The following is a 16,120-nucleotide window of genomic DNA, read 5'->3' on the forward strand; positions in this document are numbered from 1 at the left end:
TGCTCCTGAGGATGCAAGCCACAGGTTGCCATTAGGCACCTTCCAAAGGTGCCTTCTTCCATCACTGGCCCCCTTATTTTAATTGTTACTTCTATGTGTGTGCATGCATGTACCATGGCAAATGTGTGGAGGTCAAAGGACCACTTTTGTGACTCAGGGCTTTCTTCCATCATTTGGGTTCCAGGAACTGAACCTATATAGTCGTTAGGCTTAAAGGCAAGCGCCTTTACCTGCTGAGTCATCTCATTGACCTGCCAGCTTTTTATTTATTTAATTTACCTATTATTATTATTATTATTATTATTGTTAAATAAAAATTATTATTATTATTATTATTATTATTATTATTATTATTATTATTATTTTTTAGACAAGGGTTCTCTGTGTAGCCTTGGTTGTCCTGGACTCGCTTTGTAGACCAGCCTGGCCTTGAACTCACAGCCTGCCTCTGCCTCCCCAGTGCTGGGATTAAAGGCATGCTCGGCACTACCTATTAATCTTTTTTAGTGTATATGAGTGTTTAACTACATGCCTGGTGCCCTTGCAGGCCAGAAGAGGGAATTGAAGTCCCTGGAAATGGCCTTACAGATGGTTGTGAGCTGGGGATTGATCCTGGTCCTCTCTAAGGGCAGCAAGTACTCTTAACTGCTAAGCCATCTGTTCAGCCGCCATGTCTGTCTGTCTGTCTGTCTGTCTGTCTGTCTGTCTGTCTATCTATCTATCTATCTATCTATCTATCTATCTATCTATAGACAGGGTCACTCACTGAACATGGAGCTTGCTGATTGGCTAGCCTTGGCAGGCAGCGTACTCAGAGACCGCCCTGTGTCTGCCTTCCTAGCTGCAATCCTGCGTTATGCTGTGCTGGGCTTTGTGTCTTATGTGGATGCTAAGGATGCAGACTCAGGTCCTCATGCTTCGCAGCGGCCACTTCACTGTGACCGTGTCATCTCCCCAGCCCCAGGAAGAATGAATTCTAATGTTCTCTAGCACAGAAATATAATTATAGTTAACATTAAATTAAATATTTCAAAACACCTCATGGAGGCAAAAGGTGATAGATGTCACTCTGATCTGAAACATTACCCATTATGTAAATGTGCTGAAATATTATGCTTTGTCTTAAAAATATTATGTCATTTTAAACGTTGTCACCGAATAATTTTGGAACAGTTGTGATGTTCTCTATCTGTACACCATGTGACATGCTCTGCTGAGCTGGTTTTGGCACACGGTTCGTCAACAAGTGGGGTCACACAGTCAACGATTGAATAGTGTGCTGTTTATTTATTTATTTATTTTTATTTTTTGTGCTTTTTTTGAGACAGGGCCTTGATACGTAGTCCAGGCTGCCCTTCAACTCGAAGTAGCTACTTCTCCTGCCTCCTTTGTCCAAGTGCTGAGATGACAGGTGTGTGCCATTATATCCTATTTTTTAAGTGTAGGTTCCAGGTGATAATTTACATATAGAATCTTAGTAGCTAATTTAAAAGAGTGTGGAGTCATGTTTTGTGACACATAAGCAAGAGGACAAGGAGACAGATAGATAGGATGAGTGTGATACAATCCATTTATTCAGTTAATGAGTAATGTGACAGGGGCTGGAGAGATGGCTCAGGGGTTAAGAGCACTGGCTGTTTTCCCAAAGGTCCTGAGTTCAATTCCTGGCTCCTGTTAAAGGAGATCACTAGGCATGTGGGCTGTCTAGGAGGTGATCCCATATTTGAAAGGTCTGTACCGTGATGCACCCCCAGAACTGCTTCCAGCCTCTGACATGCTGTCAGGAGCCATTAATTTGGGGAAGTTCAGTAGGCATGAGAGATCTCTGGAAGTGATGTGGTATTTTGCAAGGTCTGTACTGTGATGCACCCCAGAATTGCTTCCAACCTCTGACTACCCTGTCAATTGTGCACTGCTCCATGTCTCTAAAACCTAGCATTAGAGGCAGGCATGGTGGCGCATGCCTTTAATCCCAGCACCCAGGGAGACAGAGGCAGGCAGATCACTGTGAATCTAAGGCCAGCCTGGTCTACAAAGCAAGTCCAGGACAGCCAAGATAACATAGAGAAACTGTCTTGAAAAACCAAAAGGAAAAAAACACCTGGCATTGGTGTAAACTGTCAATTTCTGGGTATTGACCGGCTCTGATTGAGCAAACTTCCTACAGGATCTTGTTTGAGGATACTGTTTGTCATTCAGATGAATTCAGCCCTGATTCTGGAATTCCTGATTTGATTAAAATAGTTTTAAAAAGTTAAACAATTTTTTAGAGAGTTTATGGCTGCAATAAATACCTTTGTGGACCTCCAGATGCCTCACTAGGGATAGCCTTGTAGCAGATTTGTGGCTTCAGATAAGCCTCCGCTCCAGATGGCACCAGGAATCCTAGTACTCACTATAAATACAGGCAAGTTGGTTTAAACTTCCCATGAACCCAAGATATAATGGGGCTACCTAGAAATGTCTAAGCTAAGTACAACCTTAATGCCTATATATACAAACTGTTCTAATTCCTTATACCTTGTCACTTTGTGGCATCATATGTTGTCATTTTTAAATTTACTCTGTTTCTTAGAATGAAAGACAGATAAAATTATTGTCCTGAACTCATTACGAACTAAGAGATAGCTGGATAGTGTATAGTTAGATCAGTCCTAATTGAAAGTCATATATTACTTTTGTCACTCTGAACTCACTGTGAACTTATATAATGGATACCTAGATAAGAAATGTTTAGCTTTAAAACAAGTAACCTGTTGTATTTTAGAATTCATTGGTTTTCATGATTAATTGCCCTTTTTTGAGTATGAGGTATTTCTCTTTTCTCAGGAGTATAAGTATGGTGACCAACAATAAACATTGTTGAAACTGGGAAGCTTAACTTCAGTTGATGTTAAGATGCCTAACTTCATCCACCTTTTTTCTTGAATGTATGCGCGTGTGAGTGGTTTATTTTCTCTCTCTCTCTTATTTCTTATTTCCCTGTAGATTCACAAATAAATTAGCAGGCTTAGGGCTTTACCTTCAGCCTTTTAGGATTAGCAGGCCTAAGTTTAAATTAGCTTACTGGAGATCTCCCGCAAAGAGGCCTATCTACAGATGAAAGAGCCTCCTTTTACAACAAACCCCCACCTCTCCCTGCCTCCCTCCCCCTGCCCCCCCCCATGCATTCTGTAGCTAGAAGCTGCTTTTACAGCCTCAGCTATAGGAAAATTGTGGTCAGTTTAAATTTTCCTCCCTAGAGAAGAAACTTTGGGGTCCCATTCTTCTTTCTTCTTTCAGTCCTGATCAGCTGCCTGAGCTATCAGCTCTGGCGATCCAAGAGATAAAGCGAACTGGAAGGGCATCCAGCCCCAGAGACCCCACCCTGGACTGCCTCAGCGCTGCAGCCGGGCATTAACACTGGCAACCACATGGTGGCTGACAACCATCAGTAATACAATCTGATGCTCTCTTCTGGTGCGCACGAAGACAATATATCCATATACACAGACAAATCTTTAAACAACAACAACAAAACCCAAGTAATGTGGCAATGTGGCGTAACATACTAGAGAGAATAAAATGTAGGCAGAAAAAGTAGAGGATATTGTGATTGCCCTCAAAAACGTGCACTTTAATAAACCGATTTGTGGGCATGTTTTCAGGCCAGATGAAGACCATTTGAGCCCTTAAATTACCAAGCATATTAAGTTATTAATTTGTTGGCTGATTGGCTGCAGGGTTGTGGCCGGAACCCAGGACCTCTGGTGTACTAGACAGGGGCTTTGCTATCCGCTGAGCTCCACTCTTTTCAGCATCTTAGGTGTGTGTGATCCTGGAAGTTTTGAGCTTTGGTTTCCTCATCTATTATGTAATCTAATAAAACTAACCTCTCAAAAACCTTTCCCCAAGTCTCCAGGTTTGAGGCCTCTGTATAAAAATTTAATTACTTTTAATAATAGTGGTTTATTTGAGCTATACTAGCTATAAAGGGCAATTCTGTTTTTTTGTTTTGCTTTGTTTTGCTTTCTTTTTCAGATAGAGTTTCATGGTCCATGTTGGCCTCTAACTCACTATATACTTCAGGATGACCCTGAACTTCTGATTCAACCCCCCCTCCCCCACCTTAGAGACTGGCCACCAATGCTGTTTTGTACAGTGCTGCAGATGGAACATACCAGGCGAGGATTTCATCAACTGAGTTACATCCTTACTCCTCTCGTGGTATCTTTAAAGTTGCTACTTGGTTGGAGGGAGACGGGGAAGGTGAGGTGGCTCAGTGGTTATGAGCACTTTCTGATGGCAAGGACTTGAAATCCCACCACTTTTCACTCTGGAAATCCTTGCCCTAGAAAGCTCCGTTCCCTAAGAAATACTAAATAAAGGCCTTGTCTGCCCAGTTCCCCGCTGCCATGTCTTGAGAGCAGAGGCATGCCACTCCTGGATTTGTTGCTCCGATAAATCTCTTGTAGCTCTCTCATTGGAAGAAACAAAGGAGAGGCAGTGCTGAGGCTCCTGAGCGCCTCAGCTCATCTGGGGATACCTTCCCCTTGAAGCTGCAATGCCTCTGCTGAGGAGGTTTGCTCTCAGAGCTGTGTGGTTCCTGGGCTCCCGAGTACCAGGGTATCTTTCCATCTGAGCCAGGAAGGACAACATTTGCTGCTCTTGCCCGAGATGGCTCCTGCACCTACATGGTAGCTCACAAACATCTGTAACTCCAGTTTCATGGGATCATGGGATCTGATGTTCCCCTCTGATATCCGCAGGCACCAGGCACACAGGTAGGGCACATACTAACATGCAGGCAAAACATGTATGTACATAAAATTTTTTTAAAAAGTAAAACTACATATTAAAAAAAATGTGCCCGGAAGTGGTGGCGCACGCCTTTAATCCTAGCACTTGGGAGGGAGAGGCAGGTGGATCGCTGTGAGTTTGAGGCTAGTCTGGTCTGGTCTACAAAGCGAGTCTAGGATAGTCAGGGCTACACAGAGAAACCCTGTCTCAAAAAACAAACAAAAAAAAAAAAAAAAAAAGAAAGAAAGAAAGAAAGAAAAGAAAAAAAGATGCTATTTAATCTACAGCGTTGTTCAAATCAGGTCCGTAACATAAAGTGCTGTAGCTTCCTAGATTAAAGGGACGTGTCTGTATTCCGGCAGCAACACAAATAGTGAAAGCTGCGCCCAGCATTCCACATATAATTTTAATAGCTGCACTTTCAGTATTTCATATAAAATTTAAACACGGAATGAACACTCTCTGTGAAACCACGGCTTACTTGCAGAGTGACTTTTTCGGCGGTTATCTTGACTTATTCACCCTACCAAACAATGTCACGCTTAAAAAAAACAAAAAACAGGTCTTTATTAAATCAAACCCATCCAAAGAGAAAAAGCGAAGGCAGCAAAACGCTTCCAAACCTGTCGTCTCTTAGATATGGTTTGAGTCTTCGTGTTCCAGGTACAGTGACGTGCGCCCTCTGTTACCGCAAGCGTCAGGACTGCTCGGGTTGAATTTCAGGAACAGCTGTTGACCAGTGCCCGCCGCAAAAGAGCGCGCAAAGTGCATCATCCCCCTAGCAACCTTTGTGGCGGTGTTGCTGGGAGTTGTAGTTTACGTGAGCTCGAGGCGCCTGCGCGCACGCTCAGAGGGGCGGTAGGAACTACACTTCCCAGGAATCATCGGAGCAGACTGGGCGGGGCCAGTCCAGGAGGCGGGGCTCTGGCCGCAGCGGAGGTTGTGGCGGCTCGTTTGTAAATGCCCGGGCGGTTCGATGCAGATAATCACTGCTCCGAGTGGTCTGACCGGCTGGTTCTTCGTGGAAAGGTAACTGGTGGGCGAGTGGAGCGGAGGAGCCCTTCCGCCGCCCGTTTCCTGAGAGGCCAGCTCGGGCTTCGGGCTGGCGAGGCGCGGAGGGCTGGGCGCTGGCGGGCAGCGGTGGTTCCGGGGCTCCTACCCCCGCTTTGTTCTTGCGAGCACCCGGGGAGATCGTCCCTCACGGGGGTGGGTGGGTGGGTGTTTCTGTCCCGGGTGACACGCGCCGGGGACACAGTCTCGCCGGGCCGGGTGCTGTGCCGCCTCTTACTGACCTCCAGGGTCCATCTCGCCTTGCCTTATCCGGGCTTCTCCAAAAGCTTCGTTGATTTTAAGAAGAGTTTTTTGTTTTTTGTTTTTTGTTTTTGCGGGGTGGGGTTGGGGGTGGGGCGAGGCAGATCTGTCAGCTGAAAGTTTTCAGGGTCATAATTGTCTCTTCTGCCTCCACTGAAGATAATTTATGCTTTGAACAGATAGCTTTAAAGATGTCAAAGTTTTCAATTAGTCGATGTTTTAAAGGCCAGCTTTATCGATGTCTGTTTACAGTCATGCCTCAAGCTTGCTGAGCAGATGACGTTGTCTGTCCTGGACATTCTATTATTTGTAGTTTACCCAGGCTTTCCTATAAGTAATAAAAAGCAGAATTAGAGGGGGACACTTTTGGTGTTAAGGGCTTGCTGTGTAGCTCAGGCTGGTATCTAATGGGCACCCTGCGTTACAGGTGTGCATCACTGTTGCCCAACTGTGAATCAGTATTTCTGTACTTTAAAATGGCATTTAAAATGGTAGTAAGTACATTTTTAGGATCATAGTAATGGAATTGTAGCAAAAGTACAGAAGTTTTAGTGCTTTAATAGAAGGTAGGGGTGTGTGTGTGTGTTTGTGCGCGCGCGCGCGTGTGCGCTGCCTTAAACCATTACACTTTGGTCAGTCTAGTTGACGGTTTTCACATTACAGAGTGACCTTGCAACTTGTTTACTTTCTAAATTAATTTTGTTTTATTCATCTAGTTTAAAGATTACTGCTTTAAAATATTGCTGTGTATATGCTCTAAGTGTTGGTTTCCTGCGTGTGATGGCTCATATGTGGAGGGTAGGGGGCAACTCCATCGCGTCGTTTCTCCTTTCATCCCTATGTGGGTTCCGGGACCAGCTCGGGTGGCCAGGCTTGTGCACTTTGAGCTATCTCCCCAGCTCAAAAATCTTTGTTTTTGATTTGTTTTTAAGACACTTTCACTTTACACTCATTCTGTCTTCTGGAACTTGATATGTATCCAGACTGGCCTTACATCCATGATGATCAGCTTCCTTCCTCAGTGCTGGGGTTCCACATGTGAGCCCCCAAGTTTGGGCTTTTAAAAATTTCTTACCAAGGATAATGAAATCTAACCAAGGATAACTGAAAACTCCCTGCCTTGCCTTTTAAGGTAGCTTCCTAATGTAAAAACAATTAGGATTAGCTTTCTTACAACAGATTTAAAGGAAATTACTATTTAGGAATTAACAGATACTGGGTACAGAGAGCCAGTTAACGTATGCTACTCTTAAGTGTGTAACGCAGTGTGCATACTCCTCGCAGGCAGGAGCCCTTTTCCTTCTCAGGCCCCTGTCTTTCTGGGTGTTCTAGTTTGGTTCTTCGCTGTGAAAATACTGGGAGCAACTTGGAAAGAGTTTATTTCAGCTTACACCTTACAGTCTGACTGTCACCCAGGGAGGCCAAGGCAGGAGCTAAAGCAGGGGCCGTGGAGGAGTGCTGCTTACCGGCTCGCCTCATGGCTTGTGGTCTTATATAACCCAGAACCACCTGCTTAGAAGAGGCATGGCCCACGGTGGCTGGGCCTTCCCACACCAGTCAGTCATCAAGAAAATGCCCCCAGTGCCCTGCCGGATGGAGGCGATTTGCTGGCCGGTTCGTCAGGCGAGGCTCCTTTCTCCAAGTGTTTCTAGTTTTGTCAGGGTGACTGGGCAACCACCATTTGATGCCACCTCCCCCCACCCCACACTAGTTAACTTTCGCACACCACTTGTGTGCCTAGTGCCCTCAGAAGTCAGGGGAGGGTGTGGGATCCCCTGGAGCTGAAGTTTTGGAGTCCACCATGTGTTCCTGGGGCTTGAACTCAGATCCTCTGCAAGAGCAGTAAATGCTCTTAACCACTGAGCCGTCGCTCCAGCCCCTGTCTGTATTTCTTATAATACACAGTGCTCTGTACTTTATGACTAATGGTCTATCTTGGATGGTTTTTAAGGCTTTTACTTTTTTTTTTTTTTTTAATGTGCGTGTGTGTATGAATGTGCTGGTAGACGTCAGAAGTGGACATCAGATTCCCTGCAGCTGGAGAGAGTTACAGGTGGATGTGCGTTGTCCCGCGTGACCCTGGGTTTTATGGAAGAGCAGGAAGATCTGTTAACCACTGAGCCCTCTTTCCAGCCCCTTGTGAGTTTTTTTTCCTTTTCTTTTCTTTTCTTTCTTTCTTTTCTTTTTTTTGAGACACAGTCTTACTCTGTAGGGGAGCTAGCCTGGAATTCACAGTGTAAGTCAGGTCGATCTGGAACTCATGGAAATCTGCTTGCCTCAGCTTCCTACCTGCTGGAGTTATAGGTATGAGTTACTGCACTAGGGTTGTTCATTTATCCTGGTACATGGTACTTAGTCTAGGGCCTCACACATGGTGAGCAAACATCAGAGAACTACATCTTCAGCAAATTGCTAGACAAAATTGCTAGGCTTTTGTGCATTTTACAGTTTGGATAGATAACTGCCTTACTTTTCAAAATGCTTTATATATCTAAGGAATACTTAATAAATGATTTTGTTTTTTTCGTGTTGAGAATTAGTAGTCTTTAGTCTTTGCCAACTCTGTGCATGGGGGAAAAGTATATTGTTACTCTCGTAATTTTTGTTTTTTCAGTGGCATGAAAGTAAACATATTTTGATGCTTAGGCATCTATTTTTCCTCTTTATATCGTTTGTATATTTTTTACATGCCACTTGGGAAGCTAGATACATATTTGTTTGCCTCAGATTTTCCAGTTTTTAGTTTTCTTTGTATACTTGTGAGCAAGTGAGTGTGTGTGTGTGGTTAAGCCCATGTCCACAAGGTAAGCCCTAGGCTCCCAGGCTGCCCCTTACCTCTTCCACTCTACCCTCTTACTCTCATCTGCCGTACGCTCTAATACCTGACTCTTCACATCCACCTCGTTTATAAAGCCACTGCACCCACTGCGTCTATAAAGCCACTGCATCTACTGTGTCTATAAAGCCACTGCATCTACTGCGTCTATAAAGCCACTGCATCCACCGCATCTATAAAGCCACTGCATCCACCGCATCTATAAAGCCACTGCATCCACTGCATCTATAAGGCCACTGCATCCACCGAGTCTATAAAGCCACTGCATCCACTGCATCTATAAAGCCACTGCATCCACCGCATCTATAAAGCCACTGCATCCACTGCATTTATAAAGCCACTGCATCCACCGTGTCTATAAAGCCACTGCATCCACTGCATCCACTGCCCTACTGGCAAAATGTTCTATGTGTCCTTCCTCCTTGTACATTTTTTTACTTTCTTTTTTTTTTTTTAAATTTGAAACAAGGCTTCTCTGTAGGCTTATGTTTTACAAAAATCTACTTTATTTAGAGTTCTTTAATGCTTCTGCCTCCCTTCCAACCCCCTGACGAGAGGTAGGGGAGAAAGGAGGCTAATAGGAAAAGGAGGTTGTGGGTCTCTTTAGAAGTAGTTCCTTCGGGGCAAATCCACTCTTCATCGTCAGGACACCAGCAGTCCAGTCACATGGGAAACACCAACAGCAACATGAGGCAGCAGCAGTAGCATGATCCAGCAGACACCAGCAAATCCACACCAGTCAGTGGAAGCAGCCAGAATCAGCCGATTTCTCTCTGGGAAGTGAAGTGTAGAAAAACAAAGGCCAGCGAAGCGATGCCAAAGCGTTGTCTCACTCTCCACCCCTCTCGTACAGACAGCTTGCAGCAAAACATCATGTGTCCTCAGCGGTGGAAAAACTCTCCCACATCCCACACTTGGGACCAAAACAAAAATTACACTCACATGACATAACTGAGTCTTCAAAGAAACTAGAAACTTCCACTTCATTTCTCTGTGTGGCCTTGGCTGTCTTGGACTCACTTTGTAGAGCAGGCTGGCCTTGAGCTCACAGAGATCTGCCTGCCTGTGCCTCCCTGAGTGCTGGGATCACAGGTGTGCATCACTGCACTCGGCCGTTTCTTCACTTTGCTGAGAACACGTCCTCCTATGCAGCCCACACTGTTGTGTGCATGTATTTGATAAAACTGAAGTCTACAATCATGTCTAAAACCATTGTGAGCACCCTTCCACCGTGGGTGTGGAGCCTCTTAAGATGCGGCTCTGTGGGAAGAGACCCTGTGGAGGTCCTGACTCCCCAAACCTGTGTTGTTGCCACTTCGCATTTCAGTGAATGGCGAGTCCGTTCTCACAGTGTCTTAGCCGGGAAAGCTTAAGAAGTAAACGAGAAGATCCCAAAGATCTCAAGAAATGAGAGACGATAAAGGAGAGCACTGGGTCACCTGTGTACCTGTGAGATTCAAAGCTTCATCGCTCCTGCGTGCTCACTCTCGGGGTGCATGCTTTCTCTCTGGGGTGTGTGTGTGCACGCGTGAGTGTGCGAGTGTGTGTGCGTGTGTGTGTGTGTGCGTGTGTGTTGTGTGTGTTGAAGGAGAGAATAGAAGAAAGGACTAAGTAAGAGGGTATCATGGACAAGGCGAACAGTGTCTGGGAACCGAGGGCCTCTTGTTGGACATGGGTTTCATGCAGAAAGAGATGAGTTTTGCAGAGCTTACAGTGGAGAGTCCTAGTAGGAGTGAGCTTTTGGTGGGGAGCACGTGATGGGTGGCGACTGGGGAGTCTGGGTGATGGTTTGCTCTTTCTCTGTCCTCCACAAGCTATGCAGATGGTGCTTGTGTCTTGTTTTAACTCCACCAGCTCCTCTCTGAATGAGGCCTCTGTGTCTCCCTTGCCTGGACTTACGGCTGCTTTCCTCTGCTTAACTTGCAGTTGCTTCCCGTTGTTGCTAGTTAATAGCTCAAATAATGGACACTTATCTGCATATTTTCCCACAAGACTCTTACTTGGGTTTGCTAGTTTTATGTCAACTTGTCCTAAGCCAGAATCATCTTCATTGAGAAAGTGCCTTCGCTGTATTGGCCTGCGGGCCGGCCTCTGGCACATGTTCTTTTTCTTTGAACTTCGCTTTATTTTCCCCCTCCCCCAACATAACATTTTTATTAATCATTTGGGAATTTTATACAATGCACCCAATCATATTCACGTCCCATTCTTCCCAGGCCCATCCTCTCACCCTTGTGTACTGCCGGCACCACCTCCCTCCCCACTCCACCCCCCCAAAAAAAGAAAGAAAAGCACACCACGTTCAATTTGTGTTGCCCATATACTCACTGGAGCCTGGTCAAACTCCCAGTGGCCAGCCCCTTAAAGAAAACTAAGTCTGTCCTCACAAGCTCACCAGAAGAGATACCCTACACCTCAGCATCTTTATCACAGTCTTTAAGCATGCTTCAAAAGCTTCCTGTCTGGACCGTTTCATTTGGTGGGGAGTTGTCACAGAAGCCTCCAATGTCTCTCATTCTCAGTTATGAGTCTGCAGCCATTTATGTCACTGCAAAAGAAATTTCCTTGTCCATAGCAGCTGGTGGGGCCACGGGTCATGAACTTCCACATGGTTTCCGGCTGCTGCATGGACCACAGGCATCCACATGGCCTCCAGTGGCAGCTGCACAGACCATGGATCACAACATGATTTCCAGCTGCTGCGTGGACCACAGAACATGGATCGTAGCATGGCTTCTGGTGGCAGCATGGACCACAGACATCTACATGTCTGTGTCGGCCTCACGGATAACAGACATCAACATGGGCTCTGACTGTAACACAGACTGTAGACATCAGTATGGCACTGGCGGCAGCACAGTGCATGGAGATCTTTTGAGGAGGCTTAATCCAGAAAACTCCTGTATCTTCTTGTTGCTCAGAGTCAGGGTAATCATGCAGCTGGGTAGCGTGTTTGGGGGCAGGGCCTGTGGCGCGTTTTCTTCATTGATGACTGGGGAGGGCCCAGCTCACTGGGAGGTGCGATCCTGGGTGCTATAAGAAATCAGGCTGAGCAAGCCATGAGGAGCAAGGCAGAAAGCAGCACCCCTCCACGGCCTCTGCATCAGCTCCTGCCTTCGGATCCTTCCATGGCTTCTCCAAGCGATGGACTTGACAGCTGTGAGGTGAAGTGAACCCTTTCCTCCTCAGGTTGTTTTTGGTCATGTTATTTTATCACAGTGATAGAAACCCTAAGACAGTTGTTAACAGCCGCGTGTACCCAGAGCATAGAACGGTAGAACATGCAAATAAATGTTAGTGGAGGAAAACCAAGCATACTACAGGCAGGAGCCCAGCTTACCTACACAGCCACACACCGCAGCACTGCACTCTGATGATTCATACAGGGAACTCCTATGACTTGAGCTGATGTCATTTTTATTGTTGAACATTAAATGAGCACAAATAATACTTTGTAGTACCGAATTCATTTTAAATGCCAAGTTCTGACGTATTTTTTAACAGTACCAGGTTCCTTGTATTTGCATGAGGCAAAGCAGTCCTGCAAGGATCACCACGTTCGGGAGAGTGTGAATGGGCATGAAAGCAAAACACCGTTAATCCTGAGGTCAGTGCTCAGTGCCTGCCAGGGCCAGCTGGAATACACACGGCACTGCAGTGGCTGAGGGGTTGTGCAAGCGTGCAAGTTGTGCAAATGCCCCAGCAGGCAGGTGGAGTTGTGTGTGTCGGGTATTAGGATGATGACTCTTGTTCCATCCCTTACTGGGCAAAGAAACAAGTGTGTAGTTGGTTGTGCCTTCTTAACTTTTTCTTTCTTTTCTTTTTTTTTTTTTTGAGACAGGGTTTCTCTGGGTAGCCTTGCCATCCTAGACTCACTTTGTAGACCAGGCTGGCCTCGAACTCACATCGATCCGCCTGCCTCTGCCTCCCAAGTGCTGGGATTAAAGGCGTGTGCCACCACTGCCCGGCTCTTAACTTTCTTTTCTTATAATGAACAACTTAAGAGTGTCCAAGATCGTACAGTTTTAAGTCAACTGATCTAGTAATTGTATATCTTAGTAGTTGAATGATTAGATTAAAAAGTCCTGAAATTTCTGATTTACTCAAGTTCAGATTTTTAAAGGCAAAATTCAAACCACTAAGCAGTTTATTGCTTAGTTGCTTTTCCATTAAAGTCTTTTTAATGCACATCTATCTATCTATCTACCTATCTATCTATCTTATCTATCTACCTGTCTGTCTGTCTATCTATCTATCTATCTATCTATCAATCATGTATGTGTGTGTGTTTGTACATGTTCTCATGTGTGCTGTGCCTGAATGCTGAGGTCAGAGGACAACTTGTAGGAGTTGTTCTCTTCTACCATGGAGGACCTGGGGATTGAACACACATCATCAGGCCTGGTGGCAAGCACCGTTACCTACTGAACCAACTTGTCCTTCCCTGTTAAAGTCTTTTGTGTATTTAATATTAGTTTTTGTACTGGGTTGAGGCTTGGGCTACTGTGAGGCAGAGCATATTTAATAGCTTTAATGAATACTTCTTGTTGGCTCTTTTTACAGGTGTTGGAAGTCAGTAGGCGTTCTGGATCTCCCATTGTTCAAATAGCACTAGATTAAAATGTTCCTGATGCCAACCTCTTCAGAATTCAGCAGTGGGCAGCACTTCCTCACCCAGTGGATGACCAGTCCTTCTCGGGCTGGGGTCATATTAAATCGAGGATTTCCTGTTTTGGAAACAGACGAGAAGCAAGCAGCTACAAATGTTTCTAGCAGCTTCCCTGTTCAAGCCACACATTTTTCAAATAGTTTCAGCATTAGTAGCGAAGAGGATTCCTTCCGTGAAGAACAGAGGTTGGAGGCTGGAGGGCCTTATAAACTACAGCCAGAGAACTCGGAAGCTCACACAGTCTTTCCTTTAGCTAAAAAAGAACCAACAGAGTCCTGTCAGGAAGCTCCTGGATACCAGGAGGATAACAAAAATGACTTTACGCCTGATCTTGCAAGTGAACTCAAAGAAGCAGCGAATAAAAATCTGCTTTTTAAAAAACTGGAACAGGTATGGTTTGGTCTCACAGGTATTTCTATTGCTATAGGCATTGCATGCTCGGCCATCTTGTTTCCCCTTTAACTCTGAACCCTCAAAGTTCTAGATTTCTGTCTTATATCTAATGGGAAACATTGAAATGTGCTTGATACACATATACAAAATGAGGCAGTTAAGATAAATTCATGTTTAACTCACTTGGTAAAAGTGAAGTTAGAAATGGCTGAGTAAATATTAGAAAATAGTTGATGTCCTGGCATGCCCATCCTCTTACACGGCTCAAAGGAGTTGTCGTCCCCCCGTTTCTTCTTTGAGATACTGATATGATTTTCTTTAGATGAAATTAGATTTTAGTGTTTTTGTGGCAGATTTATTTATTTGGGGGTCTTTCTTTGGAATTATTTACCTGGGAAAGTCTGGTAGGGGAGACTGAAGCTAAGTCCTGACGTGTGGTCCTACTTTGATCTTACATTTAAAAAGCTGAAGGAAACACAGCAAAAGAAGCAGGAGCAGCTGAAGAGGCAGCAGCTGGAACAGCTGCAGAGGCTCATGGAGGAACAGGAGAAGCTGCTCCTCATGGTGTCTGGGCAGCGCGCCTTTCCAGGTATGCATCGCTCACACACGGCTGTATGGTAATACCGAGAGACAAGGCTGCATGTGCTTTATACCTTTAGTTTGGCAGGCCATTTCTACCTTCCCCTGTCACAGCTGGCAACTCCCACTTCCTCAGGGTCAGATAGATATCTGTGAAATGACAGCGTAATAATAATCCTGGGACCAGAGAGGCACGCTAGCATTCTGGAGTGTATGTACCATGCTTAAAGGCGTTCTCATGTGTACATGGCGCTGGGGGCAGAACCCAGGCCTCACACGTGCTAAGCATGTGCTCACAGAGCTACACCCCCAGCTAGCACTCATTGAGAAGAAAGCTAAGGATGTAGAGTCAGTGGCACCCGGTTCCTGGTTCTTGGCTGGCACATGGAAACTGTTCAGGGCTACAGTGGTACAACTATAGAAAGCAGGCTAGGTGGTGGTGGCGCACGCCTTCAATCCCAGCACTCGGGAGGCAGAGGCAGATGGATTGCTGTGAGTTTGAGGCCAGCCTGGTCTACAAAGTGAGTTCAGGACAATCAAGACTACACAGAGAAACCCTGTCTCAAAAAACCAACCAACCAACCAACCAAACAAACAAACAAAAAAACCCCAAAAAACAAAACAAAGCAACAACAACAACAACAACAACAACTCTGTAGAAAGCATTCTGCTGGGCTGAAGAGCTGTGTTTCCTAGGATAGCAGGTGGCAGTGTTCTCCTGTGTGCTGTGTCTGTTAACAGACAGCCTCAGGAGCGTACTGGAGAAAACAGCATTGACATTTGATCTGGAGCAGTGGTCTGAAAGCTGCTCTGACCACATTCCACAGTAACAAAAGCGTTCACTCTCAGTCATGATCCAGGACGAGCAGATTCCATATTGTCGGTTCTTGTTCCTGTGGCTGCTGTGAGTAGTAGGTGTGTTCTCCATTTCGTTAGTGCCTCTGAAATGCTGAGCCTACAGGTGTGCACCACCATGAGCAGTTTCTTTAGTGCTGGAGACTGAACCCAGGGCTTTGTGCATGCCAGACAAATACTCTACCAATTGGCCACATCCTCACCCTACTTGTGTAAATTTTCACTTGAGACTAACATTGTCAATGGATCATATCTCAGAGATTGCACGCAGTAGTCTAGAGGTGTATGTTTGTTTCCTGGCACTGCCCTATAAGAGACGCAACCCACAGGTTCAGCAAGGGCCTGTGTGGTTCACTTACTATGTTGACACTGAGAATTCAGAGAAGACATTGGCAATGAGTGTGTTAAATGAGTGTGCCAAGGGTGGCTGGGTAGGTAAGAGACATGGTTGCTTTTTCGGAGAAATATAGAAAGTCTGTAGTTTTTAATCTTTATATATATATATGTCAAATCTCTATCTCTGATAGAGAAAGAGAGGGGAACAGGGTCTCATTATGTAGCCCTGCCTGTCTTGGATCTTTATGTAGACCAGGTTAGCCTCAAACTCAGAGTGCTGCCTACCTGTCTCCGAAGTATACCAGCACACTTGGGTTATCTTAAAATTATTAAATAGTTCATAATTGTTTTGTAGAATCCAT

The 16,120-nt window shown here is 45.2% G+C and overlaps 2 protein-coding genes across 3 annotated transcripts in view; one reads left to right on the forward strand and one right to left on the reverse strand.

Annotated features, from left to right (window-relative positions):
• Positions 1–5,540, reverse strand: part of PARP4 (poly(ADP-ribose) polymerase family member 4) — a 117,562-nt gene extending 112,022 nt beyond the window's left edge. The window contains exon 1 of the mRNA XM_084767237.1: positions 5,403–5,540. The gene's annotated coding sequence lies outside the window, so the exon portion shown is untranslated. The remainder of the gene's footprint in view (positions 1–5,402) is intronic.
• The window catches only part of CPAP (centrosome assembly and centriole elongation protein), a 58,953-nt gene that overhangs the window by 4,841 nt on the left and 37,992 nt on the right, over positions 1–16,120 (forward strand). The window contains exons 1-3 of one of the 2 annotated variants that reach the window (XM_084767245.1): positions 5,662–5,808; positions 13,490–13,985; positions 14,454–14,577. In XM_084767245.1, coding sequence (XP_084623371.1) covers positions 13,548–13,985; positions 14,454–14,577 — 562 coding nt within the window. In that variant the 5' untranslated portion in view covers positions 5,662–5,808; positions 13,490–13,547. Of the gene's footprint in view, positions 1–5,661; positions 5,809–13,489; positions 13,986–14,453; positions 14,578–16,120 lie in introns of those variants that run through there. The other variant, XM_084767246.1, reaches the window with a different exon arrangement.

The sequence above is a fragment of the Acomys minous genome, assembly GCF_964271855.1.
Source record: "Acomys minous genome assembly, chromosome: 18".
NCBI classification, from domain to species: domain Eukaryota; kingdom Metazoa; phylum Chordata; class Mammalia; order Rodentia; family Muridae; genus Acomys; species Acomys minous.